Source organism: Cucumis melo, chromosome 6 (genome assembly GCF_025177605.1).
Source record: "Cucumis melo cultivar AY chromosome 6, USDA_Cmelo_AY_1.0, whole genome shotgun sequence".
NCBI classification, from domain to species: domain Eukaryota; kingdom Viridiplantae; phylum Streptophyta; class Magnoliopsida; order Cucurbitales; family Cucurbitaceae; genus Cucumis; species Cucumis melo.
Window position 1 is genome coordinate 1,469,277 of NC_066862.1, and position 27,593 is coordinate 1,496,869.

General features: G+C 35.2%; 4 protein-coding genes across 7 annotated transcripts; 3 read left to right on the forward strand and 1 right to left on the reverse strand.

Moving 5' to 3' along the window:
• The first annotated feature begins 374 nt into the window (after positions 1-374).
• On the forward strand, positions 375-2,883 carry LOC103483289 (LIM domain-containing protein PLIM2b-like). Of its 2 annotated transcripts, XM_051085900.1 has the most exons (6): positions 391-433; positions 629-969; positions 1,066-1,162; positions 1,274-1,302; positions 1,805-1,894; positions 2,339-2,883. In XM_051085900.1, exons 2-6 carry the CDS (start codon positions 835-837, stop codon positions 2,603-2,605), a joined length of 618 nt encoding a protein of 205 aa, XP_050941857.1. In that variant the 5' UTR covers positions 391-433; positions 629-834; the 3' UTR covers positions 2,606-2,883. The 2 variants fall into 2 exon arrangements, with proteins under 2 accessions (XP_008438068.1, XP_050941857.1); XM_008439846.3 differs by having other exon boundaries at positions 375-969.
• A 1,624-nt stretch (positions 2,884-4,507) lies between these two features.
• LOC103483290 (K(+) efflux antiporter 2, chloroplastic) lies at positions 4,508-17,761 on the forward strand. Its single transcript, XM_008439849.3, has 21 exons — positions 4,508-4,842; positions 5,210-6,943; positions 7,370-7,541; positions 7,628-7,718; positions 8,459-8,595; positions 8,692-8,751; positions 8,850-8,969; positions 9,684-9,752; positions 10,313-10,378; positions 10,836-10,925; positions 11,459-11,563; positions 11,676-11,804; positions 13,728-13,937; positions 14,155-14,304; positions 14,650-14,703; positions 14,829-14,887; positions 15,948-16,014; positions 16,088-16,264; positions 16,499-16,555; positions 17,114-17,188; positions 17,309-17,761. The coding sequence occupies exons 2-21, from the start codon at positions 5,304-5,306 to the stop codon at positions 17,429-17,431; spliced, it is 3,651 nt and encodes a 1,216-aa protein (XP_008438071.1). The 5' UTR covers positions 4,508-4,842; positions 5,210-5,303; the 3' UTR covers positions 17,432-17,761.
• A 939-nt stretch (positions 17,762-18,700) lies between these two features.
• Positions 18,701-21,638, forward strand: LOC103483291 (bifunctional protein FolD 4, chloroplastic). Of its 2 annotated transcripts, XR_007821571.1 has the most exons (6): positions 18,701-19,101; positions 19,559-19,884; positions 20,336-20,572; positions 20,695-20,862; positions 21,100-21,349; positions 21,598-21,638. XR_007821571.1 is itself a non-coding variant. In XM_008439850.3 (5 exons), the coding sequence occupies exons 1-5, from the start codon at positions 18,912-18,914 to the stop codon at positions 21,268-21,270; spliced, it is 1,092 nt and encodes a 363-aa protein (XP_008438072.1). In that variant the 5' UTR covers positions 18,702-18,911; the 3' UTR covers positions 21,271-21,638. The 2 variants fall into 2 exon arrangements, 1 of the variants encoding a protein (XP_008438072.1); XM_008439850.3 differs by having other exon boundaries at positions 18,702-19,101; positions 21,100-21,638.
• A 525-nt stretch (positions 21,639-22,163) lies between these two features.
• On the reverse strand, positions 22,164-26,587 carry LOC103483292 (putative threonine aspartase). Of its 2 annotated transcripts, XM_008439852.3 has the most exons (11): positions 26,287-26,587; positions 25,931-25,981; positions 25,302-25,422; positions 25,044-25,128; positions 24,381-24,462; positions 24,159-24,288; positions 23,893-24,059; positions 23,643-23,806; positions 23,259-23,382; positions 23,082-23,186; positions 22,164-22,641 (listed from the first exon to the last, which is right to left on the reverse strand). In XM_008439852.3, exons 1-11 carry the CDS (start codon positions 26,428-26,430, stop codon positions 22,549-22,551), a joined length of 1,266 nt encoding a protein of 421 aa, XP_008438074.1. In that variant the 5' UTR covers positions 26,431-26,587; the 3' UTR covers positions 22,164-22,548. The 2 variants fall into 2 exon arrangements, with proteins under 2 accessions (XP_008438074.1, XP_008438075.1); XM_008439853.3 differs by lacking the exon at positions 25,931-25,981.
• Positions 26,588-27,593: the final 1,006 nt, after the last annotated feature.

Sequence of the window (27,593 nt, forward strand, 5' to 3'; positions counted from 1 at the left end):
ACAAGGGAAAGAAAAATCGATGAAAATATTTACAAAGTGTAATAGAAAATTAGATTCTATCACTAATAAATTTCTATCGATATCGTTTAAAATTTAAAATTTTATTATATTTTACTAATATTTTGATTCATTTCATTATATTTAAAAAAAAAAATTTAAAAATACATAATTTGCCTTAAAATGTATATTTTATCACGTACAATAAAAATTTAAAAATGGCAAATTCTTATTGATTAAAACCAAAAACGAAGATTTTCCGATTCAATTATTAGCTTCATTTTCGGGTCAGAAAATGAAAGGCTCAAAGGCAAACAAAACGGCGTCGTTTAAGCAAATAAAATTACCTCAAGAAAAAAGGGAAAAAAGGAAAACCCCGGGAAACGCTGTCTTCCATTCCAACGAACACAACGGCGAACCAGTCAGATACTCGAAGGCAAATGGCTTTCATCTCTCTCTCTCCGCCCTCCATTTTTGTTCTCTCAAAAAGCTCGACGAATTCCTTTGAAATCGTCAACCAATCCCCCCCTTATTTTCCTCTAAAACAGCCCATCTTCTCCGAAATTGGAGCGGATCCATCTTCTGGTTCACAGTTCTGGACATTACCTGATGTATAAATTTGCTTTTGTAGTTAATCCTTCGAAGCCTTCCATCTTGTCCAGTCGCATTGTTTATTAACTGATAGACGAGGCTTCGGACGGCTTGGGGTTTCAATTGCCCTAATTTTTCTTCGTTTCTGGGGGTGGTTTCTTTCTTTGTTCTTTTTTTGTTTCTGCTCTTTTCCCAAGTTCTTGTATCTCGGATCGAGAATTTCTGTAAAAGAGTAAATTCTTCATAATGGCTTTCACAGGAACGTTGGATAAATGCAAGGCTTGTGATAAGACTGTTTATGTCGTTGATTTGTTAACCCTTGAAGGGAATCCTTACCATAAGAATTGCTTTAAATGTAGCCACTGCAAAGGCACCCTTTCGGTTAGTTTCTGCGTTTGTTCTCTTTGAATTTATTTCAATTTGAAATCCCATTACTTGAATTTGGCGGATTTTATTCCAATTGTTTGTTGACGGCAGATGAGCAGCTACTCATGGATGGATGGTGTTCTGTACTGCAAGACTCATTTCGAGCAGCTCTTTAAGGAATCTGGAAATTTCAGCAAGAACTTTCAAAGTAGTAGTACAACAATTCTTCCCATTTCTCCCATCTTTTTTTGTTTGTTCCTTTTTTACTTTTCCTTATTTTCTGACATTCTCTCCTTTCCATGGTTTTGAATCACAACAGCTAAACCTTCTGAGAGGCAAAATGATCTGGTATGACTCCACTCTTTTCACTTTTCTTAGGCCAGGACAGCTACATTGTGACTAGCCAATTTTGTGTTGGATGTATCTGCAAAAGCTTGGTTGTTATTATTAGGCTGATGCAAATTTCCGAATTCATATCTAAATGTTATTAGGATAAAGTCAAATTTTGGAGGCTTCATCCAATAATTTCTCCTCCAATTCATGGTTTTGAATATACTATTCCTAATATTTTTTATAGAAACAATCTGGCCTGGGAATTCTTGCTTCTTTATGATAGTGGTTTTGTTCCTTATTTTAGAGCTTGCTCTTGAGTCCAATGGGGTTATAATATGTCATGAGGATAGGAGGGGTTTAAAGTTCCTATACTGTCATTTTATCCTCATTTCATATTTTGTAGTTTACGTCTTAGGGTTCATGAATCAAATTTAACTTTAGAAATTTCAACATTGTGCTCTCCATGCAAATGCTGTACCTTTTTGCATATTATTACAATTTTCATAACTTTTGATAGACAAGGACCCCCAGCAAACTGTCCTCCATGTTCTGTGGAACTCAAGATAAATGTTCTGTTTGCACCAAAACAGTTTATCCATTAGAGAAGGTATGTAGTTCTTCACCCCCTCCCCCTGCCTCCTATTTTGTGTAATACATTTTTACTGTATTGTTGTTCGATTGAAACCTACTAGTCTTTAAAATGCGAAAGAAAAATATTCTGCACGGTTTTCTCTATTTGTTTGGAATGACTTTTTAAGTATTTCTAAAAGTGTTTCTAAGTGGAAAAAAATGTTCTTAACATTTTAAATGATAAGGATAATTGTAGGATATTTAGTACGTTTTAGTCAATAGTACCTTTTAATTAACATTTTATAATCAATTAGTTAATTAGCTAATTTTAGGTAATGCTTCCTCATTTCTAAGGGATGAATTTTTCATGTTTGGCCATAGATTTGGCCTAATACTTAAATCTGCTACGTCAAAATGTTATTTCAAATAGCTGATATATGGTTAGGAAAATTGAAACTGTAGTATTTTTGTTTTTGAATAGGTCACTTTGGAGGGGGAATGCTACCACAAGAAGTGCTTTAGATGTGCTCATGGTGGATGCCATTTGACACACTGTTCTTATGCTGCTCTTGATGGAGTCTTGTACTGCAAGCACCATTTTGCTCAGCTTTTCATGGTCAAAGGCAACTATAACCATGTCCTTGAAGCTGCAGCAAACAAGAAAACTACCACGCCCCCAGCCGAACATACCGATGAAGATGCCGAGCCTTCACCTCGATCCGGGGAACAAGCGGTAGAGCAGTCTTAAAATACCTTTTCTGCTCTACCAGCACATTCGAGAATTCTTCTTCGCTTTATTCAACTTATAAAGAAAAACAAAAATTATTGTCTGTTTGAAAAGAGAACCCATTTGTTTTTGTTCACATATTCACATTGGTTTATTGTACTTGAAGACTCTATTTATGTGAGCTAGATAAACAGATCTTTCAAAGAATTGCACCTTAGTTCTGTGTTGATTGAGAAAACTGGAATAAAAAAGCAGATTTGGTGCAATTCCAAATGGTCACCAAATATATTTTAGAAAAATATGATTTACCTTACCTAGTTGTTTGCATGAAACCTTAATCTCTCATAGTTTCACCCGTACAATATGACATAGTTTCACTCATACAATTTAGCTTAGCAGCAAAAGTTTCTCTACTCCGCAATTGTTAAACACAAAAGCATATGTATGTATCGTGTTCTTGTAGGGAAAACTCTTAGGTTCTCAACGTTTTTTTATAGTTTACTCAAATCTATCTTCGCACATATTGGATTCTTTCAAGTAATGTAACTGATAGGAAATCATATCATTGTCGGTAAGGCTACGTTTGCACAACATAAATTCATCGGTTCGAATCTGATTAGTTCCTACTGTACGGTATTAGCATCGATCATTTCACTTGCATGTTCATAGTTACTACTCGAATGTGGGCCTCTTTTTGCTCCTTCCACTAGTAACTTTGGCGGTCTAATATCCATTGTCTAATGTATATATAATTCAAAAGTAGTTTAAATGGTCTTTGAGTTACGACTATATCAAGCCCATCGTATAATCTCATAGTCCACAGACAGAGATAACTTCGTATTAGTTTTTCTATATTAATTTGTGCTATTGATATAGTTTGATATTCTAGCATATTCCCAAACAATATTCTTTGAAGCAATTTGTCCCACGAGCACCTTTGGCTATAATTTCTTGTCCTCTAATATCTCAATACACTTGTGGATTTTGTAGACGATTGTGATTGATGTGCAGTCTTCAAAATTGGATTTTTTTTTTCTTCTTTCTTCTTGATATTAACATGTAATGGACTTCATATCATATTAAAAGATGTTGATCTTTACATAAAATATGCCACTATCGAGTCAAATTCCATCGATCCATTGATGATTATTTCATAAATAAAAAACTCGTTTATGTTGATTTGATTAATATATCAATTCATATATAATTCCGTAAACAAGAAATCAACACGATATCGCAGACACCATTGTTTACCACAACAAAAAAAAAAATTAAACTTTTTTTTCTCATGTGTTCAATAATTATAATATATTTTTAGTTTTAGTTTTTTAGGCTAACCTTAAGAACCAGAAGAATAACAATCTAATCTTCCCACCAAGAACGATCGAAGGAATAAAACTTGAAAAGACACTTTTTAGAATAAAGAATGTCCTAGAACGATAGCGGCAATTCTATAACATAAAATTGTAAAAACTACAAAAAACTATGGATGAGGTAAATAAGAGTATGAATAAAGGAATTTTCTAATTAATTTAGAGACGTAATAATTTTTTTTTAGTTGTTATTTTTTTATAGAAAGTAAATAATTTTTTTTAATATTTGAAAAAAACCCATTAATTTATTACAAACCCACAATGCTACAAATGGTAAGATATTAAACTGTTTTTAAAAAAGTGTAAAGAGTATTATTGAAAATTTTAAAAGTCGAAATTATTTTTGAAAACATTAATTTTTTTTATTATTGTATCGTTAAAAAAACCTAATTTTTTATTATTCTTAAAAAAAAACCTTAATTTCTTTTATTATTCTTAAAAAAGAAAAGAAAAAAAAACCTTAATTGTATTGTTATATAATTTAATCGTAAAATTTGATGTTTATAATTAAAATAGGTTGGCTGTTTCCTTCACCATCTTATTCTTCAGTTGCATTTCACGCGCGTCAGGAGCGCGCGTCATTGCGCGATTCGGAATATCCAACACACCGCAAACGAATCAACGATGAGCCCATCGACCAGCGAAGGGCCATTTCAGTAAAATCCCCCAGAAATATCAACCTGAGAGCTTGGTGGCTCTTCTCGGCCAATTTTTCTTCATTTTCCCACCAATCCAACGCTATAACTCTAATTCACTCCATAGATTTTCCTTCTAATTTCTTTTCAGTTTCTCTCCATTTTTTTTGTAACTACTGGACTGTGACTAGCCGGAGCTCTCTCAGTCTCCGCCGACGTTTCATCATTGTTTTCTCAGCCTTCAGCATCGGTTTGTTCATATTCTGTGTTGAAATATAGTTTCAATATGTCTGGATACTATGTTTTTGGATATAAACGTTTTCTGAATGTGTTTTAGTAGCTCATGTGTGTGGTTTTTTAATCTGCCGGCTGCAGTTTGGATTTGATTGTGTTACTGTGTAGTCTTGTGCTCCGTTTGAACAGTTGTATGTGTTCTAGATTGATTCGTTTTGAATTGAATGCATAAGTGATTAATCTGGATTAATGGAATGATGTTCATGTTAACGATTTAACATGCATGCTTATGGTTTTAGGGTTGTGGCAGGGTCTGGTTTGATGGTTTTCATCTGCATTTCATGTGCGATTTTTTATTTTTTATTTTTACTTTGTTTGACCAGGTGTTTGACTGATTGTCAACGGTGGTTGAATGATTGGCATGAGTATGTAATCGAACACTGGGTTTTGGAAAGACTTGACTCATTTCCTGGAACCATGGATTTATCTTGTAGTACTTGGAAGCAAAATGTGTTACGTGGTAGTGAAAGAACATATTGCAAGACGTTGGACCAGTTTGGTCCCAGAAGTGTGCTTAGAAATAGAATTTTTGATGCTAAGTTGACTGGTGGTTCAAGAGTGAGTTATAAAGTGCCTAAGAAGAGAAACAGAATTGTAGCTTCTAGTGATTCCAATCATCTGAGTCTGGTTTGTGCCAGCAAGTTCGACAGGGCTTTGCAAATTTTTACACCCAAGAGATTCTTGAACTGGAACAATAAGATAAGTGGACGAGGGATGGGTATGGTTCATTTAGAGTGTCAAAACAATGATTCTTTAGCATTTATTGATGGAAATGGCAGAAATATTGAATATGTAAATTCTGGTGATGAGGGGTCCAGTTCTGGGCCTGCTGATGGTGTCGGGTCAGCCGGTTCCAGAGAAGTGGGTGGAGAAGCAGAAACAGTTGAAACAAACATACCAACTGTTGATGAGCTCAGAGAATTGCTGCAAAAGGCCATGAAAGAACTGGAAGTTGCGAGACTTAACAGCACAATGTTTGAGGAGAGAGCCCAAAAAATTTCAGAAGCAGCAATAGCTTTGCAAGATGAAGCAACCAATGCTTGGAATGACGTGAACTCTACTCTTGATTCTGTACAACAGATAGTGAACGAAGAATATGTTGCCAAAGAAGCTGTTCAAAAAGCAACCATGGCTCTTTCATTAGCAGAGGCAAGGCTTCAGGTGGCAATTGAGTCACTGGAGCTGGCAAAAAGAGGAAGCGATTTTCCAGAAACATCAATGGATAGTGATGGGGTGATTGATGGCAAGGAAGATCAAGAAGCTTTGTTAGTTGCTCAAGAGGACATCACAGATTGCCGAGCAAATTTGGAAATCTGTAATGCGGAATTGATGCGCTTACAGAGTAAAAAGGAAGAGTTACAGAAGGAAGTGGACAGGTTGAACGAGTTAGCTGAAAAAGCACAATTGAATGCATTGAAAGCTGAAGAAGATGTGGCAAATATAATGCTTTTGGCTGAGCAAGCTGTTGCTTTTGAACTCGAGGCTGCCCAAAGGGTCAATGATGCTGAAAGAGCATTACAGAAAGTGGAGAAATCTTTATCAAGTTCTTTTGTTGACACTTCAGACATCACTCAGGGGTCAAATGTTATTGAAGAAGTTGAGAACGAGGATAACAAGGCAGTTCTAGAAATCTCTGGTGATATTGCTGTTGAAATGGATAGAGAGTTGCCACTTAATGGTGATTCCTTAGCGATCAAGTCTCTGCCAGGTAGCCTTTCAGATTCTGAAGGCTCCGATCAACCTTATTACTTAAGCGATAGCGAGAATGGAAAATTAAGTTCAGACTCTGCAAAGGAGGTTGAATCTGGAGCAGAGAAGTCTATTTTGAGTCAAACAAAAAAGCAGGAAATACAGAAGGATTTGACAAGAGAAGGCTCACCTTTAAACTCCCCCAAGGCTCTATTGAAAAAATCTTCTCGCTTTTTTTCAGCATCATTCTTTTCGTTTACGGTTGATGGGACAGAGTTCACTCCAGCATTAGTCTTCCAGGGTCTTCTGGATTCCACCAAAAAGCAATTGCCGAAGCTAATTGTTGGAGCAGTACTATTAGGAGCAGGGTATGTGCCAACATACTCCTTAACCCTTATCATTTCTGCATTCAATTCTAAAAGAGTGTGAAGGCCCCTAAAGATTGTTCTTACAAGTACATTGCTAATTCCTCAGTTTAACTAGCATATTTTGCTAATTGCTCAGTTTAACTAGTATATTTCATCGTATTGATGAAAGCAAAATATTGCACCAACATTCTCCTTCTCAGAAAAGATTTTTGTGTCTGCTTTGTATTTCAAACTGTAACTGTGGCTGACACCTCAACCAAAGTAAAAAACAAAAACAAAGTTATGAGCATTTAAAAAAAAGCACACTGCTGCATAAAATATTGGTATATTGGTTCCCATTTTGGACAATACCACACCTTTGTTTTGTTGTTGTGTACAGAGAAGAGATTGCTTCACATAGTAGCTTAATGTTGAAATTTATATCAGGATTGCTGTCTTTGCAAATCGAGCAGAAAGGAGTTCTCAGATGATTCCACAGCCTGATGTTGTCACTATTAGCACTGATGATGTTTCCTTGGACACAAAGCCCTTATTTCAACAATTGAGGAAACTTCCTAAAAGAGTGAAGAAGTTAATTTCACAGATTCCCCATCAAGAGGCATGTACTCTACTCGTTGATTTCTTTCAGAGTTGAGAATTTTGGTGATAGTAACTTTTAGTGCCATCGTCGATTCAAAATTTCAGGTGAATGAAGAGGAGGCTTCACTGTTAGACATGTTATGGCTGTTGCTTGCCAGTGTCATATTTGTGCCAACATTTCAGAAACTTCCAGGAGGTGAATATATTTTTGTTAGTGAAATATAATTAAATTTGCCTTCAACCACTAGTTTAAGCTTTTTGGTGAATTGGTGGTTTAATATGATATCAGAGCAGGTGGTCTAGGAGGTCCTGTGTTCAAGCCCTTGCATTGTTGTTTCCTCCCCAATTAAAATTGATTTCCACTTGTTGGGTCTTTCAAATATTTCAAGCCCACAAGTGAGGGGAGTGTTAGTGATATATAATTAAATTTGTCTTCAATCACTCGCTTAAACTTTTGGGTGAATTTGTGGTTTAATAGTTTTGCATGATTTATGTGTAGATCTAAGTTTCCTACCTGTGTAGATCTGAGTTTCCTACCTGTCTGCTTGCTTGCTATTTTCTTTTAAAATGTCCTTAGGTTGACTGCTTTGATGTTTTTGGTTTATTGAATATTGATATCGTGGAATTTTTTTTTTTACTTGCCACCATTTAACTCAACTTTTGTGTGAGTCTACTATGTGTTTGTGACATCAACTTCTGTCTCCTTAGAACAAGGAAAAAGAAAAACTACTTGTGGAGATTAAGATAGGAATGGGCTTGTAGATTTCAAACTCTTTTTGCTGGAGTCATAGACATAGAAAATGTTGCTGGCTGTTTCATGATAAATTTTGTACATGCATTTGGATTAATTTATGCAAGGCTTTTTGGACAAGTTTATTTACACGTTTGTCTCTTTATATTCAACCAACTGTGTATTTTGTCCAATGTTCTGTATAGGAAGTCCTGTCCTTGGGTACTTGGCTGCTGGTATTTTAATTGGGCCATATGGTCTCTCCATAATCCGTCATGTGCATGGAACAAAAGCAATTGCTGAATTTGGAGTTGTTTTTCTTCTGTTCAACATTGGGCTGGAGGTGTTCCTTTTAATTGACTGACTTTGTTTCTATTCCTTTATTCATTTACTTGCATTGTACTTTTAGAAGATTGAACCGAAGTTCTTGTTTTTTCAGTTATCAGTTGAGAGGCTAAGTTCCATGAAGAAATATGTATTTGGGTTAGGGTCTGCACAGGTGAATGTGAAACTCCGTTCTTTACTGTTCTAGGGCCAAGCTTGGCTCTAGTCTCTAAGTGATCTACCTTAGGTATTTAATACTATTCACAAATGCAGGTTTTGGTTACAGCTGTAGTGGTTGGCCTGGTTGCTCACATGGTCTGTGGCCAGGCTGGCCCAGCTGCTATTGTCATTGGAAATGGATTGGCTTTGTCATCCACTGCTGTTGTCCTTCAGGTGTGATCATGGATAAGTATTTTCACTTGGATAATAAAATTTTATGTCGTGTAAATTGGGTTACTGCTATAGTTCTTGATGGTGTTTTCCTGAAACTAACTTTGACATCGTTTACCTGAGTCTATGCCCAAGGACAAAATATTCTTCCGTGTCCATTGCTTATCTCTATTTTTTAATCTTGTGCAATTTTCTCGAATTTTTTTCTTTGCGATGGCTTTATATCTCAAATGTATAAGGAAAGAGCACCAACCAATTTTTGTGATCCCAATATGCTTGAATTCTCAGCATTAAAAGAATGTACTCGGATTTTCTCAATCATAGTATACAAATACTTATAATGTTCACTGATCAGCACTTGTTAGTTGGGTGTTTTGGAGGGCTGGTTTTTTTTGTATGCCCTTGTATTTTTTCATTTTTTCTCTATGAAAGCAGTTTGATTAATAAAGAAAAGGTTTGCTAATCAGATGTCATTTAATGTATATGGTCCAGTAGCTCGTTCTCTCTGAAGTCTTCTACTTTTACAATATCTAGTTACTTCTTGGGCTTTTTGTTAACCTAAACCACCTTTTGATCTTATGCTGACTTATGCATCCCTTCTCCGGAATTTAGGCAAATATTAACTCTCTTCTTAATTGATATTGTAGGCTATATACTTATAAGCCTACAAGGGACTTTTTGGATGATATCAGCTTCGTTCATGGTCTCTTTTTGCAGGTGTTGCAAGAGCGAGGTGAGAGTACTTCACGACATGGGCGTGCCACATTTTCTGTCTTACTATTCCAGGTATCTTGATTATTTCAATTGCCACGGTGGATGAGTTTATATCAAAACCTACTTGTCTGAAACTGAATAGGATCCTTACAGACACAAATACCTAAGTTTGCTTTGCTCTTTAATTTCAGTGGTCAAACCTACATGAATTACTTCTGAAGTATGAAAGTTTTGTACTGAGTGCATAATATGCAACATGTGGTTTACGGTTACTATTTTGTCCGTCAATCTATTTTTGAATTTTGTTGTTGACGTGGAAAATCTGTAATATTGAATGTTATCTGTTCCGATGGTCCCATGGCTAGGCCTAGTTTCTTTGGGTTTTTGGAAAAATAGAATTTCAATAACTAATTAAGTGGTCATGAGTTCAATCCAAGGTGGCTACCTACCAAGGAATTTATTTTTTGTGAGTTTTCTTGGCAACCAAATATTGTAGGGACAAATGGGTTGTCCTGTGAGAATAATAAAGAGGCGTGCAAGTTGGCTCGAACACTCATGGATATAAAAAAAAATCATAATGTTTTGTTTTTACTGTTCTGGCTTCAAGTTAACTTTTTTTCCCTTGTGTCCAGGATTTGGCTGTTGTGGTTTTGCTGATTCTCATACCTCTAATTTCACCTAATTCATCCAAAGGAGGGGTAACAACTTCTAATACGTCATCTTATCCAGTGCAGTTTTTTCCCTTATAAATTTGATAACCTTATTACTTGGTAACATAATTCAAATTTTACACTCCCTTAGCACACTCTTGTTATATGTATATATATATATTAAATTGATTTATTTATACGTTTTCTTAATTTCTTTTACAAGAGTAAACAACCATTTTCTTAATTTATTAAACGAAGCATGTAAAGTGTGAGATGCTGTTTGGGTTGTTAATCTAAAATGTATTTACCTAATGACATGTACATTTGTATTTGTCTGCTTCCCACTGCCGTCTATTATAAATGGGAATCAGAATCAAGGTCTTCCTCCACTAATATCAGTTTGGGTTCCACAGTTATTATATGCTATTTATTTGGACCTGAATATACGACTCCTACATTTTGTGAACTAAAATAAAACAAATCTGTACACCATGCTCTTTTTCAGATTGGTTTCCAAGCCATCGCTGAAGCTCTTGGCCTGGCTGCTGTTAAGGCAATTGTTGCCATTTCTGCCATAATAGCTGGTGGGCGTCTGGTAGGTGATTCTATTTCTTACTAGCACTGAAGCTCTTATCCTCCCTGTTGTATGTTGGTGTTGTTGAGATTGTATGATAGTCATGGTCTTCCCCTGGTAGTCTAAGAAACACCGCCAAAGTGCACTGTAATTTGCATTTTGTTTTCTACTTATTTGCGTCATGGCTGACTGGAGTTTACTGATTTCATCTCTACCCCTCCCCTTTCTTCCACGTTTTCTTTCCATTACATTTTTTAACATTTAAAATGCGTGAAAACTAACCTCTAGATTGTTGAGCATTTCAAGTCTAGAAAGTATTTCTTGAAAGTTGAAACCACATTTTCCTATCAAATAGCCGATTTTAATCTGGACAAGAATTTACCTTACTAGTTACCTTCATGACTTTGAGAAGAATGATCTGTAAATCTTCTATTAGACTCTTGTATTCAGCAAATTATTTTCTTACTTAAAAACCACAATCATTTATAAAATCCATAATAAATCTTATGCCTTGTTTTCTAATTACTTCTTGTTGTTTCTCCTCCTAATTACAGCTACTACGACCAATTTATAAACAAATAGCTGAAAATCAAAATGCAGAAATATTCTCTGCCAACACACTACTTGTCATTCTGGGAACTAGTCTACTTACTGCCAGGGTACTGCCTTGCACCCTTTAAGATTTTTTTCAGTAACTGACTGAAATTATATTTCATTTGCTCATCTTCTTTTTTCTTCTTGGGTTCCATTTTTTGCATCCTCCGAGTGTAGGCTGGACTATCAATGGCGCTGGGTGCTTTTCTAGCAGGTTTACTTCTAGCAGAAACAGAATTCTCCTTGCAGGTTGAATCTGATATTGCTCCATATCGTGGCCTTCTGTTGGGTCTCTTCTTCATGACGGTAGGTACTTCATGTTGGATACCTTTTCAGAATAGTTAATGACGTCCTTCTATTAGACAGTTTAGGATGTCCCCCTGATGATGGCCTGCGTGCAAAAAGTAGTGGATTTTGAACACTTGGATCTTAGGTTCTTAACTGTATTAAGTTTGGTGGTAGTATGAGGTTATTATTACAAGAGACGTGCTATTAGAAAATAAACATGAATGAAAAATGAAAAAACAAGGGTTAAATGGACAAAGATAAGACATCCTCTTATTTGACAAAGCCAAATAAATTGCCGCATGTTTTGGAAATGTAATAGTGAGAAGGTAATAGTCACTGCACATCCTATGGAGCAACCTTATCAGAGCTTTCTTCTTCTTCTTCTTCACACAACACACACTCTCTCTCTGTTTTTTTATGACGAAGAAAACAACCACATTTTTTATGACAAGAAAAGATTCTTTTTAGCTGTTTTTGATTCATTACTTTTCTTGGGCTGTGATTTGGTGTAAAATTTGCTCTCTTTAAGACTTTTTTTAATCTCTTATTTTTTCATCCTTTTTCGTCCTTTTTAGGGTAATTAGGCAATCCGCCCGTATTTGTAATTTTAATGCATCAACAAACTTGTAGTTCTTAAAAGAGATCAATGGAGTTATGGTTGTTTATTCTTCTCATTATAATCTTTTAAAGGAGAATAAATTCAAAATTCAATAGCTAAAGATCTATAAGCTAGGGAACAACTTAAATGAAAAAGGGTTTTGACCTTTCAACTAGCCACCAATAAATTTTTCAATATGATTCTACGTTTAAATTTTGTTATCTTATTTTCTTCGTTATCCACATGTTGAAACTTGTGAGAAAAACTAGTATTTGAATTCACACATAAGGGTTGTTGAGAGAAATAGGATAAACGTTTGGTTTTACACTTGGTGGCGATGGAAAAGACTTGGACTGAGGTGTATTGTAAATCTGCCTTAAAAGTTCTGCTTTTTGAATCCCACCCTTCAATGTGGAACTCAGAAAAGGGTAAAAGAAAAAGACTGGGATAGAGTATGTCAGGATGGGGAAAACAGACAAGTAAAGAATATAGTGATCTTGCCTGCTGGTGTCATCGTAGCAGAGAGAGTTAGTACATCTTTGGGGGAGAGCAAAAATGGGTAGCTTTCTCCTAAATTTTCTGCTATGTTGAGCTTTCCATTGGTTCGAGACCAAGGAAGAGCTTGATTTTCCATGGTGTTTTTGAAAGATTCAACTGAGCCAGAAAATGACATAGGAAGAAGAAAGACAAATTCTGAAATATTGAAACGAAGATGGACCTGGGGTCTTGGAGTATGTACAATTTTTTTAAATTATATTTTTTCCCTTGATTTGCGTCAAAACTTGAAAGATTCTCTCTGCCTTTGTTTTTTTCAAATATTTTTAAAAGCAAAAGAAAGGTCAATCACGAATTCTTGGCCTCCTCAGGTATCCATGTCATCCAAGTGTGTGTAAATTAATAATTATCGAGATCTTTGTGGAGGTTTTGCCCCTGTTAGGTTCCACATCTCTCTTTCTTGTTACTCTTTTGATCTCGTTTTGCTTGGTTAGACCTTAGTTTAGCTCCTAGGTTGGGGTGTTTTTTTTTTAATTTAAATATATTATTATTATTATTTAATAAAATTGATATTTATTTATTTCTCTTCTCTACTTTTATGGTACTCTGCTAAAGTTTGCGAAAAGTTATTTTAGTCTTCAATTACTGAGTAGCTGAAAGATATAGTACCTAGATATATTCTCACAATCTAGTTAAGGTGCATTTCACACTACAACATTTTGAATGATTGGTTAAGCTTCATATTGAAATAATTTAATGATATGTTGGTTGTCCTTATAACATTACTTCTGCATAGAGATTCTTGTTCACTAATTTATCACATTTTCCTGGTTATTTTTTACTTTCAGGTTGGGATGTCTATCGATCCAAAACTTCTTTTTTCTAACTTTCCAGTTATCATGGGGTCTTTGGGACTTCTTATTGGTGGCAAGACTATATTGGTTGCCTTGGTTGGTAGACTTTTTGGTATCTCAATTATATCTGCGATAAGAGTTGGGTTGCTTCTTGCTCCTGGTGGAGAATTTGCTTTTGTGGCATTTGGTGAAGCTGTCAATCAGGTTATGTCCACATAGCTCACATGATAAGCGGATTCAAATGCTTATCTTTCTTACCCACAAACCACTTTTCCAGCTATTTTCTGATTTTTATGAAAACATTTATTGCAAGGCCGAAGTTGGTAATTTTCTTAAAAAGCGAAAGATTGGGTCATTCCTCTAGTTTCGTCCCCCCTCCCCCATCCAAAAAAAAAAAGTTGTTAACGGGTGTTTTCTACAGGGTATAATGTCTTCTCAACTATCCTCTTTACTGTTTCTTGTTGTGGGAATTTCAATGGCCCTTACACCATGGCTAGCTGCTGGCGGTCAGTTAATTGCTTCCCGGTTTGAGCAGCATGATGTCCGGAGTTTATTGCCTGTTGAAAGTGAGGTAAATACTAACATGAAAAGAGATTTCCCTTTAAAAGTTGTGAACCCTTACCGGAAAGTTTTTAGGCATAGTTTTATATCCACTTTTAAAGGTTTCTTCCTAGGCGAGGCACATGTTGATAGTGCCAATACAGTTGGCCGTTTATCATGTTATATTATTTTTGTAGAGAAAGTAGTGTTTTTTTAGTTTTCTTTGTTTGAGGTCAATTTATCATATCATTACAACAAAATTTAAAATTGTGAGAAAGGTGAATACATAACATTTTGTTTCTTGATATTATTGCTTAGCCTGCTTCCAAACTAACCTTGGCTTTTTTTCTTTTTTTCTTTTTGGTGACTTCACCAGACAGATGATTTACAAGATCATATCATTATTTGTGGATTTGGACGAGTTGGTCAGGTCTGGTTCTTGTACTTAGTTGCTAGATTTAAGTTATTCTAATAAATCTTATTAAGGGGGTTCGGTATATTATTAATATGGCATTTACTACAATAATTTACCCTCTCTTTCTTTGTCACCCCCAGATAATAGCCCAGCTTCTGTCAGAGCGACTGATTCCCTTTGTTGCCCTTGATGTGAGGAGGTATTTGGCACTAGAAAATAAATTTTCTTAACTGGCCTTACAGAACTACTGAATCATGTCTTAATCCTGCATATTGCATTACAGTTACATGTTTGACGTCTGTTGACCTGATTAAGCACCCACCAATTAAATCATGTATTTTAGTATATTTTGCGGTAGTTTATTGCCACCAATTAAAGCAGTCAGTTGTAAGTTTTAGTATCAAGAAATAGATGACACGTTTCTAAGAAAAAAAATTCCTTTACAAATAACTAGTCAGCAATTTGTAATCAGTGTCAATCAACTATTTAACAAGTGAAGAACGATGTTAATCTTAAGTTCATCTTTGAAAGCACCTTTGAGAGGACTAGTTAGGAATATATTCCAAATAGCAAGAGGTTACAATATCTATTGCCTTTTGAGAGGGTCATATCTCCCAAAATTCTTACAACTCTAGCACAGCAAAATCTTTCTTCTAAGGTGTACAATTCCCCTTGTTTATAACTAAGACACGCTGACTAATTACCACTAGGCCGTTACTATTATCCTACTAATCATACTAATATTTTCTTTTCTTTATATTCCTTACTCCTTACTAGTACTCATACGTTACCCAATCCTACTTACCTCTTATATTACCGAACTCTTCAAAGACATGTCCTCGAGAAATGTGTCACAACACAATGTTAGAAAACAAAGATAACTATATTGCAATTTATATATCAAAGAAATTATAATATCAGTTGCCTTTCAAGAGAGCTCTCTCTCTCTCAAAGTCCCACAATGGACAATCCTCACTCAAATCCTCCCTCTCTATAAGGCGCCAAACTCCCCTTATTTATAGCCAAGAAAACGGTAACTAATTATCAATTTATCACTATGCCCTTACCACTATCCTACTCTTTTGGTGGACTTGGTCTTTGTTTACCTCTTTATTCTTTTATTTTTATCTCAATGAAAGTTCTTATTTCTATTTTAAAAAATAATTAATCTTACTAATATTCCCAATATATTCTTTACTAGTATTCTCAACACCAGTTTGAACTTTTATATATTTAACTTTTGTGTTTTGTTCTTTTAGTGATAGAGTGGCCGTAGGACGTGCCTTAGACCTTCCAGTGTATTTTGGAGACGCAGGAAGTCGAGAGGTAAATAATTTCATATGAGAAATAACGTTCTTGGCTTTCTTTGTCTCTTTACACGTTTTATGTTGGCAACTAGGTTTTACACAAAGTCGGTGCTGAAAGGGCATGTGCTGCTGCAATAACACTGGATACACCGGGTGCAAATTACCGAACTGTTTGGGCTCTGAGCAAATATTTCCCTAATGTTAAGACTTTTGTTCGAGCTCATGATGTTGATCACGGTCTTAATTTAGAGAAGGCCGGTGCTACTGCGGTACTATTTTTGAACTCTTTACTATGTGATGCTGAGTCTTAAAATTTTAAAGTGTGATATTGATATATGATGCCAGAGACTTAAAAATTAAACGCATAAATGTTTCATATGATGCCTTTTGCTTTATATGTCTTGAAAATGGTTAAATTAAAGGATAATGAGGCGTCTGGTTCATACTTCATAATATGTTGCAAATTCAGTGACATCTTTGTCTATGCTGGAAAACACTTCCAGGTAGTTCCCGAGACGTTGGAACCGAGTTTACAGTTGGCTGCTGCTGTTCTTGCTCAGGTAATTGTGTTATTGTGTCTGGTCATACTTCATATTACGATACCGTTGAAAACTGAATCGATGAAGTTTGGTACTTATCTTATATCAAATGTACTGCGCATTATAGTTTTAAGAGATTTAGTGCTCTCCTAAGTTGTGAATGTATGATATAAGAAGTTAACAAGGCATGAAATCGGTATTTTCTTAGTCATAGGCCCCACAAGCTCCTTGGGCCAAAAACATGAAATTGATATTCTTTTTTAGTCATAAGGCCCACAAACTCCTTCGGGCCAAACAAGGATTGGAGTTCACAATTCCACTCCCCAACCCCGACATCTTGGCCAAAAACCCCCCATAAATCTGCAAGATCTTTATTTTCCAAAATGTACCGATAATTGAAACACCTGCCAATCATGAATGGAGGCTTTAAAATTCAATTCACCATCTAAAACCACACTAATGAATTCTACGGTGAGAAATGAATTCCGTGTAGCAAGTTTGATCTTCTTTAGTAATAATATGTTTGGAGTCTTCTTCATGCATTCTGGATCTAAAAAGTCATTTTATTTTCCTTTTTAGGCTAAACTACCCATGTCAGAGATTGCTGCAACAATTAACGAGTTTAGGTCCCGACATTTATCTGAGCTTACCGAGGTAATTTTTCCTACATAAACTTATCATCCATGCATCATCTGCTTAACCCACTAACCTTACAATGAACACTAGTAAGATACGGGTAGGACTTGAACTTACAGTTTTAGCCTGCATTTGTAGCTATGTGAAGCCAGTGGAAGTTCGCTCGGATACGGGTTTTCTCGAATCATGAGTAAACCAAAAATCCAAACCTCTGATTCTTCAGATGAGAATCAAGTCACTGAAGGAACACTGGCCATATAATGATATCATTGGCCATTGAGTTTGAATAAAAAGAAAGGGTGGGGATGTCCAGTATCCAAAAACCAAGGTAGGAGCTTTGGACTAACAATTTTACATTGGTGTAAAAAGGAAGAAGTTGTATAGAAAACTTGATGTTGAAAAGAGGGTTTAACTACAATTGTTGATCACCACATTTTGTTCTATAATTTTGTTTCATTTTTTTTTTCCCTCCCTTGAAAATGTTGCTTCCTTATGGCTGTGGACTTGTTGAGAGAGGAACCTTTTTTTTTTTAACCCTCTTCAAGACCCATAGGAACATGACAATTCAATTATACACCAAATTTAGATCAATCACTCAATCTTTTGTTAATTATTATTGTTTAATTTTTTGAAATATGGTTTATGATTTCCAATGCTTTAATTCTCTTTTTGTGATATAATAAGTCGAGTACATCATCTTTAAAGTTTCAGCTAAGATATTATATTACAAACATACTCATCACTCCAAAAAATTAATTAACATAAACCCGTTTCTACCACTACGTCATTTTCTATTCTAATTTTCACAACTTCATTGCTTACCATTCCCCCCTTGATTCTCCTCCAAACATAATTCTATCTTAGTTTTAAGGACTATTTTCAAGTATAACAAAATGACTCAAAATATCATAATATATTTACGGCTAATATTAAGATAGACAAATTTACGTTTATCTGTATTATAATAAACAAAGATAGTGTTATATTTTGATCTATCACTGTCTATCACATGTAGTGATATTTTGTTATAATTATGAAAATATATATTTTCTTATAGTTTATTATGAATAATAACGATACTTTGTTGTATTTCTAAAATAATTTTAAAATTTTATTATTTATAATAATTCACTTAGTTATAAATACTAATAGTTTGGATTCTTAAAATGTGCTAAATTAAAAAATGTTATATTTAAAAGAATGATGGGAATATTTGTGTATAGGAGAGGAGAGTACAACATTGATATTAAGGATTAATTAATATTTTTTAACATCTTTACATTAGCTATAATACATATTAATCTCAAAATTAGTGATGAAATGTGTTGACTTTGCTTGGGAATTAATGTATGTATATATTTAAAATAAAACAAAATCAATCAAAATACTCTTAAACTTCTTTTAGATTATGCTATCAATTAGAATTAAAGAATGCTATTTGTCACTCGTCGGTGAAGCTAAACAAAGCGCTCACCTTAATGATATATATGTAATCATTAACAATAAAAACAATAATATTTCAAAAGGAAAACGTCGACGTTTTGATCACTATTCACGCGCGCGCTAGGGATTCATCTTCTTTAAGCCAACGCGTCCGTCCCCCTCAATTTCTCACCCTCCTAAGCCCTGCGACGCCACTCCTCCGCCGTATCTTCCGCCGGTGCCGCTCCTCCGCTGCACTTTACCTCCACAATTCCTAATAGTCAACACAACGTGCAGATTTTTCTTACGCCATTTTCTAATGGCGTCGTCGATGAAATTCACAGATTGCTCCCCTTCCGCCACTGTCCGTCTTTTTCCCTCTGCTCGAACCAGGTTTCGAAGCTCCGATGGCGCTGTTCTCTTTCACCGTCTTCTTGACCGTTCGCGCCCTGCCTTCCCTAGAACTTTCGTTTCTCGCTCTTCGGCTTCAACTTTGCCCGTCATCTCTGGTATGCGTCTCTCTCTCTCTCTCTCCGTGTTCATTTTTGTTTATGAAAAAGTTTACTGATGATTTTTTTTAGAGCTTCGCGTTTTGAGGATCTGCCTTTTCATTTCTCATCTAATTTTGCTTCTTGAGCTTGCGGAAACTCTGGAATATTTTTGCGTTCATTTTAGGTGACTTCAAAGCTTGCTAGCTTTTAGAGTAACTGATTCTGAAATGACGTTTAATTGTTTTAGTTTTCTATATTGGCTTGTCAACTTCCAAAGAACTTCTGTGTCTAGGCATGTAACTTGTGGTAAGAATACTCTGGTTTGTTCATAGTTTTCTTTTTTTTTTTTAATGTGTGTCTGTCAGTAGAAATTACCACGGAAAAGTCAAATCTGATTGATTTTTCTTTCTTCGAGTAGCGGAGATCTTTTTCGTAAGGGATTCTTGAGTCCTTGACTACTATTTTCTTATTTCAGCTTCAATTTCAACCCAATCAACTGCTGAAGTGATTGATGGAAAATTGGTGGCGAAGCAGATTAGAGAGGAGATTACTGCTGAAGTATCTCGAATGAAGGATGCCATTGGTGTTGTTCCAGGCTTAGCAGTCATCCTTGTAGGAGATAGGAAGGATTCAGCAACTTATGTACGAAATAAGAAAAAAGCTTGTGAATCTGTGGGTATTAAATCTTTTGAAGTAAACTTACCCGAAGATTGTACCGAGCAAGAAGTACTCAAGTATATATCCGACTTCAATGATGATCCATCTGTCCATGGAATTCTTGTTCAGTTACCTCTACCTAAAGTACGTTCCCAAAACTTCATTTCTTTTGCCAAATAGTTTTCTTGTCACAATTTATGATACTATCTTAGTATATTACTACTGTTCTTGGAGTATAGTCAAGATGCACATAAGCTGGTTTAACACTCATCTATATATATATATATATATATATATGTGAAGCACCCTAAATGTAAATTATCTGTTACCTTAAATAAGTTGTGGTCTCGTCTTTCTTTAGAGCCTGCCTGTTTTATCAAATTAATTTTTAATAGTGTCTTCATTTTGTGCACTTGCCCTTTGTTCTATGGTTTATGTAAATGTAGATGAGAGTTTGAAATTGGATGTTGCCTTGTTTCATTTGTAACTAGAACATAGCTGTAATGGTCTTATGGCACAATGCTCACTAATACATTAGCAATTGAAGGTCGAGGATTACACGTTTATTGACTTTATGTTTTCATTGATTTGACAGCACATGAATGAACAGAATATATTGCATGCTGTTAGTATTGAAAAAGATGTAGATGGATTTCACCCACTAAACATCGGTCGTCTTGCAATGAGAGGTGAAGAACCATTGTTTGTTCCATGTACGCCAAAAGGGTGTATTGAATTGCTGCATAGATATAACATTGGTATCAAAGGGAAGAGAGCCGTTGTAATTGGGCGAAGCAATATTGTAGGAACTCCAGCTGCTCTTTTGCTTCAAGTGAGATTTTATTTGTTAATCTATTATCTATTTATCTTTCTATCAACTTCTATTATTGACTCCAATATCTACAATGCTATTGATTATAGATTTTGTCTTATAACATTTGTCATTTCGAGTAGGGAGAAGATGCAACGGTCAGCGTTGTTCATTCTAGAACCAAAGACCCTGAAGAGTTAACAAGACAAGCTGATATCATCATATCTGCTGTTGGCAAAGCCAATATGGTGAAGGGCAGTTGGATAAAGCCCGGAGCAGTTATTATTGACGTCGGAATTAATCCAGTAGAGGTGAGCGAAATAGTTTTTCTCAGGAAGGAGTTTCTACTCAACCCCTTGGTTGTTCTCTCTCTTTTTACACTTGATGATCAATGTCATTATCGTTTCTTATCTAGAAAAAGATTAGTACTTACACTACTTATTTATGCATACCTTTGACCTTTGCGTTGAGTTTGTGTATATATGGTTAAAACTAAACGGTCTTTCTACATTCAATATTTCACACTTCTTGTCATAATTGTGTGATAGGATGCAAGTAGTCCTCGTGGATATCGGCTAGTTGGAGATGTTTGTTACGAGGAGGCCAGCAAAATTGCTTCAGCCATTACTCCAGTACCCGGGGGAGTTGGACCAATGACAATAGCGATGCTGCTTTCGAACACACTTACAGCAGCCAAAAGAACACACAACTTCCAGTAAAATTTTGGAAAGTTTATTATAATTTCATGGAAAGCTTCCGTTTAGGAAGGAAGGACGAAGCGGTAAAATAACCCCCCATGTGAGTGAGCTCATATCTTTTCAAATTCACATTTTAAAGTTATTTTCTTTTGTGAGAATGAGTTTTGGAGATGGTTTTTGTTTGTGTTGAGTATCGTCAACACTTGTAACTTGTTGGGTATTTTCTATTCTGAATAACCACAGGGGAATAGGAATACACATTTTGTAGTTTAACATTGTATCAAATCTAGTTAGGGGTGCAAATTATAATGATGAACTAAACTGACCAAAATTTCAATTTTTGGTCAGCTTGATGGAAATAAAATTTGCAGCTATTTATGAAAGGTAAATGAATGGGCAGAATGGTGACCACTGCTTCAAAGGTATTGTCATAAATCATTGGGAAAATATGCTTTTGGTCCCTTAGTGTGTTTTAGATTTCAAAATGCTACGCTTTCTATTGAGTTTAATTTCTATTTGTGAGTTTAAAAGAAATTAACTATAATTAAATTAGTTTTCACTAATTTTTATTACTATTAAGATTGATTAATAAAAATTAAGATAATTTCAAATACCAAAGTGAGCCTTAGTAAAAGTGTGAGGGTAAAAGTGAAATAATGATGATGAAAATTAAACTAGAAAATAAAAATTCAATTGTAAAGATATAATATTTTGAATATTTAACAATTGTAGGCTCAATGGTTTGTAGCTAAAACCATCCCTCTGAGATAAACTTATCCATTAACATACATAACTTTTCATTCCATTTTAAAACTAAGAAGTTGGATCTCCCTAACTCTAATTGACAAAGTTATCCAAAATTAAATTAACCAATTATTCTTCCTAATTTAATACTTAAAAGTCACTCGACCAAATTCACAATAAGTAATAACATTCCAAATTGAACTTTTGTTTTTCTTTGATCAAAAGTTTCATCAATTTCCCATCGTAACCACTCAATTGCTATTAGCTCCTCTTACTAAATAAACTATAGTACCAAATTCCCCTTCTTTTTCATTTTGGTGCATCCATAATCACCAATCAACCCCATACCCATCCAATAAATTAAAAACTAAAACCTCGAATTAGAATAGCATCTAATCTGAACCTAATTTTTTAAGTTCAGCATCTTCAAATTGTTCTGTAATAATAAAACGGTATGAAAATTTTTAACAATTGTGACCTTTTCTCTGTGGAATTGAATCGTGATGGAGAAAGAGAAAGCCTTGGCTTAATTCTTGCATTTCCTTTCTGGGTTTATTAGAGCTTCCTATTGTCTGAAAGATCTATACGTGCTTCAAAATGATCAATTCCCATCTTATTGTTTTGTTTTGTACTCCGCAAAATGGACACCTGAGACGAGAAAAATAGAGAGCCTCTTGTCAACCAAAGTTTTATGATTGTTTGAGGCAGAATAATCTCAACACTACAAAGACGGTAAGGTAGTATACATGGCTAGGAATTTGGGGACGGATGATAACGATTGTTTTAGTTCCTATATTTTGAAGTGTATGTCTTTCAAAACCTCGTTTTTACTTCTTTGATGCTTTTGTGTATACCTCACAAAGTACCCTTTTTCTCTAACATTTTCTCTCCAAGTTTTCTCTGCTTCTAACCCTTTTTTCTCTCTCTCTCTAGAACTTCTCTATCCTTCCAAGGGATGGATTTTGTAACTTAAGGACTTACCCAAATTTGACAAACTTTTGACCTTCCTATTATGAAATATTTTAACATTCTTATTGGCTCTTAGACAAGTTGACATGATCACAGAATCAGACAGTCTAAATAAATACCTTGGGTCGATCCATAGAGCTTGCAAAGTAACCCATTCCAAACGAAAGGGAAGAATAAGCAGCAGCTATCTCCACAGCTTTCAACTTCTGTGGATTTCCCGGGGCCTGTGGCAGCAACACTTAGATACGTAATCATTGTTAAATGAAATGACAAGAAGTGTTCATTCAGTAGGTCACCGATTTAGAAGCATCGGCCTGGACGAGTAAAATCCCAGCACTCTTATCTGCATTATGTTGACTGCTTTCTTGAACAAAATTGCGTAGAACTTTCATGCAAGCAGAGCCGGGACCTGCCTGTGATCTGAGTGAAGCATATATAGCAATGTCAAACAAAAATAACAGACTTTACAAGGTTAACTAGTCAGCACATATTCTTTAATGTGGAAAGAGTAAGACCCTGATAAAAAAAAAGGCAACGAACGGAAAGATATTCAGATGTAGTTATCTTATAAACCATATATTTCTCTCACTAAACAATGTTATCAGGGAGCAAACTTGATTATCTAATGAAATGTTTATTAACATAAACTGAACTTAATCATGAGTGATGGACAAACATACAGTGATAATGATACACAGCATTCCCTAGCTGCAAATCCTTTCATGAGATACTCTCCTCCACCGGAAACACAACCCCCGACCATGAAGGGAGCCCCAAACGGACCTTTTGAGGAAGCCCAACAGCCTGAACCGTACATTGCTGCTAATCCCACACGTCCACTGACCTAATAGTTAAAATCTGTTAAAAACCTCCTTATATAATCAAGAAAATACATTTCTAAGTAGTAAGGGCAAGGCTGATAACAACTACCTTCATTGCAATGCCACCACTCGAGGCCCCAGATGCAACATGTCCTTCACTGTCAACACATATAACACCCACTGTATCCATAGTACAATCTTCTTCTTCTTCTTCTTCGTTGCTTCGTGTTGATGACTGGCATGTGGTGCCTTCCGGTGGATTGTGTGATTGGACTTCTACACAATCAAAACCAAAAAAGTTAGTAGGAGTAAGTGAGAAGGGAGGATAAAATAGGATAAATTTTTTAAACCATCACAAATAAAAGATGACTAAACCTGATATTCTAGCATTATCTTGAGGACAACAAGAATGTGCTACATTAGAAGTTCCTTTCTCTTTTTTTGCACGTTCAACCATTGACTTGTATCTTTTCCATTGAACTTTTGCCCTTTCTGTCACCAACCACTGTATGTGTAGGCAAAATATCAGATGACTCACACGACAAGTAAGAGATTGATGAGTTAATAATTATAGAGTGACTCAGTAACTAGGATAACCTCATTAGCCTCTGCAATAGTTTCTGGCAAACAAATGCCTTTGGTCTTTGCCCAAGTACGAGCACCTTCACCAACTAGGAAGCTGCACAAGCAAAATCTTCCTGGTGATTGGATTTTAGAAATTTGAAAATTCAAAACGAAGCAGGATACTAGTTGCTGTTGCTACATACTGTACAATCAACCTTCAACAGCAATACTCGAATCTTGATATAGACAAAACAATGGGTAGTTTGCCACAATCATTGGAAGTTCAAAGTTGGAACAATAATCAAAGCAGAAATAATTTTAAAATGTCGATGGCGACAATGTTACTTGAAACCCACTAGCATGATCATGAGAACACAAGACCCCCAATGCTTTTACGAACAAGAGGGAGGCGGGTTGCAAAGGGGGGGACAAGGTAAGGATTTGTAATAGGGTGACGTGACAATCGGCCACATACGTATCTTGGACATAGAGTTAGTTAGACCTTTTTGCCTGGACCCTTCTCTAGGAAGTACACAACTAGGCCTCTGGAGTACTGACTGCTGAGATTATATTGTGTTCTGACACTGATTTTCTCTGTTATTACGTGGCACCAATCAACTAAGGTCTATCACATGACAAACAATATCCTGTAGTAGGAAAGAAAATGAAGCAGTGCAATCTCACGATAATAATTACATCGGAGGTATAAGGCCCAGCAGAGATGATCCCAGTATTTGTTCCTTTGCCAGTAAAGCTGCAATTTGGATAGCATTTCGGACACCTGGTCTAGAACATATTATGATAGATATCAATTAAATTAACAGAATAAGTACATTGCTATTAAAATTTGAAAAACAAAGACCCAGTTATACATAATATCCGAACATCAAAATGACCCAGAACCCAGTGTTGATGAGAGATAACAAAAAGTTTCATCATTAGAGAATGATAAACCTGGCACTGCACCGACAGCTCCAAAAGCACCAGTATCACCATCCATAATACTAGCATCGCATTCTACTTGACCATCTTCCGTCAAATTTGAGCCTCGTCCAGCATTTGTCGCTGGATCATCCTACAATAGATATTTCTTTGTAAATTCAGGGATTCAAAGGCATGTTATCCAGCAGAAGACGTTAAGAATTACGGTGAACAACAGGTACCCATGTTCGAGAAAACAATTGGAGAATTAAGACCTACAAAATATATGAAAGCTGTACCACCAAAAGACACAATCCTAGTAAGACTAGTACAAACATCTTTTTCTGACAAGATAATCGTGGATGGATCACTTTGTCATGTTTAAAATCACTCTGAAAGTATTTTTAATCACTTAAAATCAATCCAATATTTGATTTTACACTTTTAAAGATCATTTTCTATGCTATTCAAATTTGTTTTGCTCAAGAAAAACAAAAGCACAGTCCTACTCCTAGATCTTAAATGTTTATCTGAGTGATTTTGAAAATGACAAAACCGATTTTCATGTTATCGTTATGTTGCAAACCATGAACTTCCGCTGGTAAAATTACACTAAAATACTAGAAGGAAATAAAATGCAGATATTTGAAAGGGAAAACTACCTCTAGAACTTTTATAGCAGCGGAAACAGCATCTAAACAGCCGCCTGAACCCTAAAACACAACAACACCACACCATAAGGATTTCATAAGGCTATAACGAACTTCAAATAGATACTACTCCAAAATAAAACAGTAAATGGCTGTCATCCCATGAACTTCTCCAAAACTCTATACATTCCAACAACACAATAAAAAGAATCATATCTCTATGATCATGTCGAACAATGAATCTAATTCGCTTAGCACATTCAATTGGATTGGGAAAAGCTACGGGATTCGGCAGTTATAGTTTCAATTCCCGTGGCGTGAAAATTGAAAATGCGTCGGTCTTTCGGAAGAACGAGAGTGAAACAGACCTTTCGAAGAACTACAGCGGCAGCTAAACAAGCGCGTTTCATGGCTGATCTGAGGGCTTTCTCGTTGGAAGGAGCATGAAATCCCGCACCAACATGAACTGCAACGAAGAATCTATGGGCTTCTTCTTGAGCCTCGGCGGCCATTCTCTCGCGATCAAAGAGTATGAAAGGTGGAAGAAGGAGTTCTGGCGGGACGGGCAGCCGTAGTTGAAATCGGAGAGTCAAACGCCGGCACTGCACGTTTATGGAGCAACGAAAATTCCATATCTCACCCTTCAGTTTCCTTTTTAGTACACTCTTCATTTATTTTTTAGATTTTGGTATAAATTTGGGTTTTTCAATAATAATAATAATAATAATAAAATACAAACTATTTAATAAAAAAATCACTTATTATACGATTTTGGCTAAAATATAAATAGTTTGTCCATTTTACTATTTTTTATTATTCTCATATTAAATTTTGGTTAAATATAACAATTTACTTTAAAGATGTCATTTTGATCTACTAGCAAAAATAAACTAAAATATTTACGACATATACCAAAATTTTGGATTCTATTAATGATAGAAATAGATAAACTTTTTTCGTTGTTTATTAATGTTACTAATAGAATCATATTTTGTAAATAGTTTGTCAAATTTAATATTTTTTATAATTTTTCTAGAAAGGTATAAACTTTCTAAGTATTTGAGAAAGAAAATCAACACTCAAAACTATGTACGGACGGACGATAACTTGAAATGATGATTATCCAAATTCTTGACCTACGTAGTTGCTACATTATCTTTTATTTGTAATTTTCATCCGCAATGCTAAATTTTGTCACATTAGACTATAGTGTAATTCTACATTAGTCCATATTCTTGATAAGAACCAAACTCCTTTTTTCGATCTTCTAAATTAAATCAAAATTAAGATAAATATTTAGGTTACAAAAAAGAAGGTATTTTTCATATTCTTTTACTCCAAATGACAAAGTTTGGAGATGAAACCTCTCGCATGACAGATCTTATAAACTATTTTAGTAGTCCAAATGTGTGCATGATAATTATAGGAGGATTTAAGCACATGACAATCGACTATAACTCAAAACAATAAGGACTCAAACCTTATATATATATAATATATATATATATATACACACATATGAGACTTAAGAGAGTCATATCTTCACCTGTCAAAACATTAGTGACCCCAAAGGGGGAGAGAGGAGATTGGAGTGCATGACAGGAAATCATGATCAAGATAGCTAATCCAAAACTATGAAATTCAAGAAGGGTAAGATAATACATATATATATACA

Coding starts and splice junctions, on each gene's coding strand:
- LOC103483291 (XM_008439850.3), top strand. CDS start 18,912: ATGGCGTCGTCGATGAAATTCACAGATTGCTCCCCTTCCGCCACTGTC. Junction 19,102..19,558: donor AACTTTGCCCGTCATCTCTG/GTATGCGTCTCT, acceptor TTCTTATTTCAG/CTTCAATTTCAACCCAATCA. Junction 20,573..20,694: donor CAGCTGCTCTTTTGCTTCAA/GTGAGATTTTAT, acceptor CATTTCGAGTAG/GGAGAAGATGCAACGGTCAG.
- LOC103483292 (XM_008439852.3), bottom strand. CDS start 26,430: ATGGCCGCCGAGGCTCAAGAAGAAGCCCATAGATTCTTCGTTGCAGTT. Junction 25,423..25,930: donor CTGCTATAAAAGTTCTAGAG/GTAGTTTTCCCT, acceptor TATCTATTGTAG/GATGATCCAGCGACAAATGC. Junction 23,187..23,258: donor AGGCCGATGCTTCTAAATCG/GTGACCTACTGA, acceptor TTGCTGCCACAG/GCCCCGGGAAATCCACAGAA.
- LOC103483289 (XM_008439846.3), top strand. CDS start 835: ATGGCTTTCACAGGAACGTTGGATAAATGCAAGGCTTGTGATAAGACT. Junction 970..1,065: donor ACTGCAAAGGCACCCTTTCG/GTTAGTTTCTGC, acceptor TGTTGACGGCAG/ATGAGCAGCTACTCATGGAT. Junction 1,303..1,804: donor CTGAGAGGCAAAATGATCTG/GTATGACTCCAC, acceptor AACTTTTGATAG/ACAAGGACCCCCAGCAAACT.
- LOC103483290 (XM_008439849.3), top strand. CDS start 5,304: ATGGATTTATCTTGTAGTACTTGGAAGCAAAATGTGTTACGTGGTAGT. Junction 6,944..7,369: donor GCAGTACTATTAGGAGCAGG/GTATGTGCCAAC, acceptor AATTTATATCAG/GATTGCTGTCTTTGCAAATC. Junction 17,189..17,308: donor ATTTATCTGAGCTTACCGAG/GTAATTTTTCCT, acceptor CTGCATTTGTAG/CTATGTGAAGCCAGTGGAAG.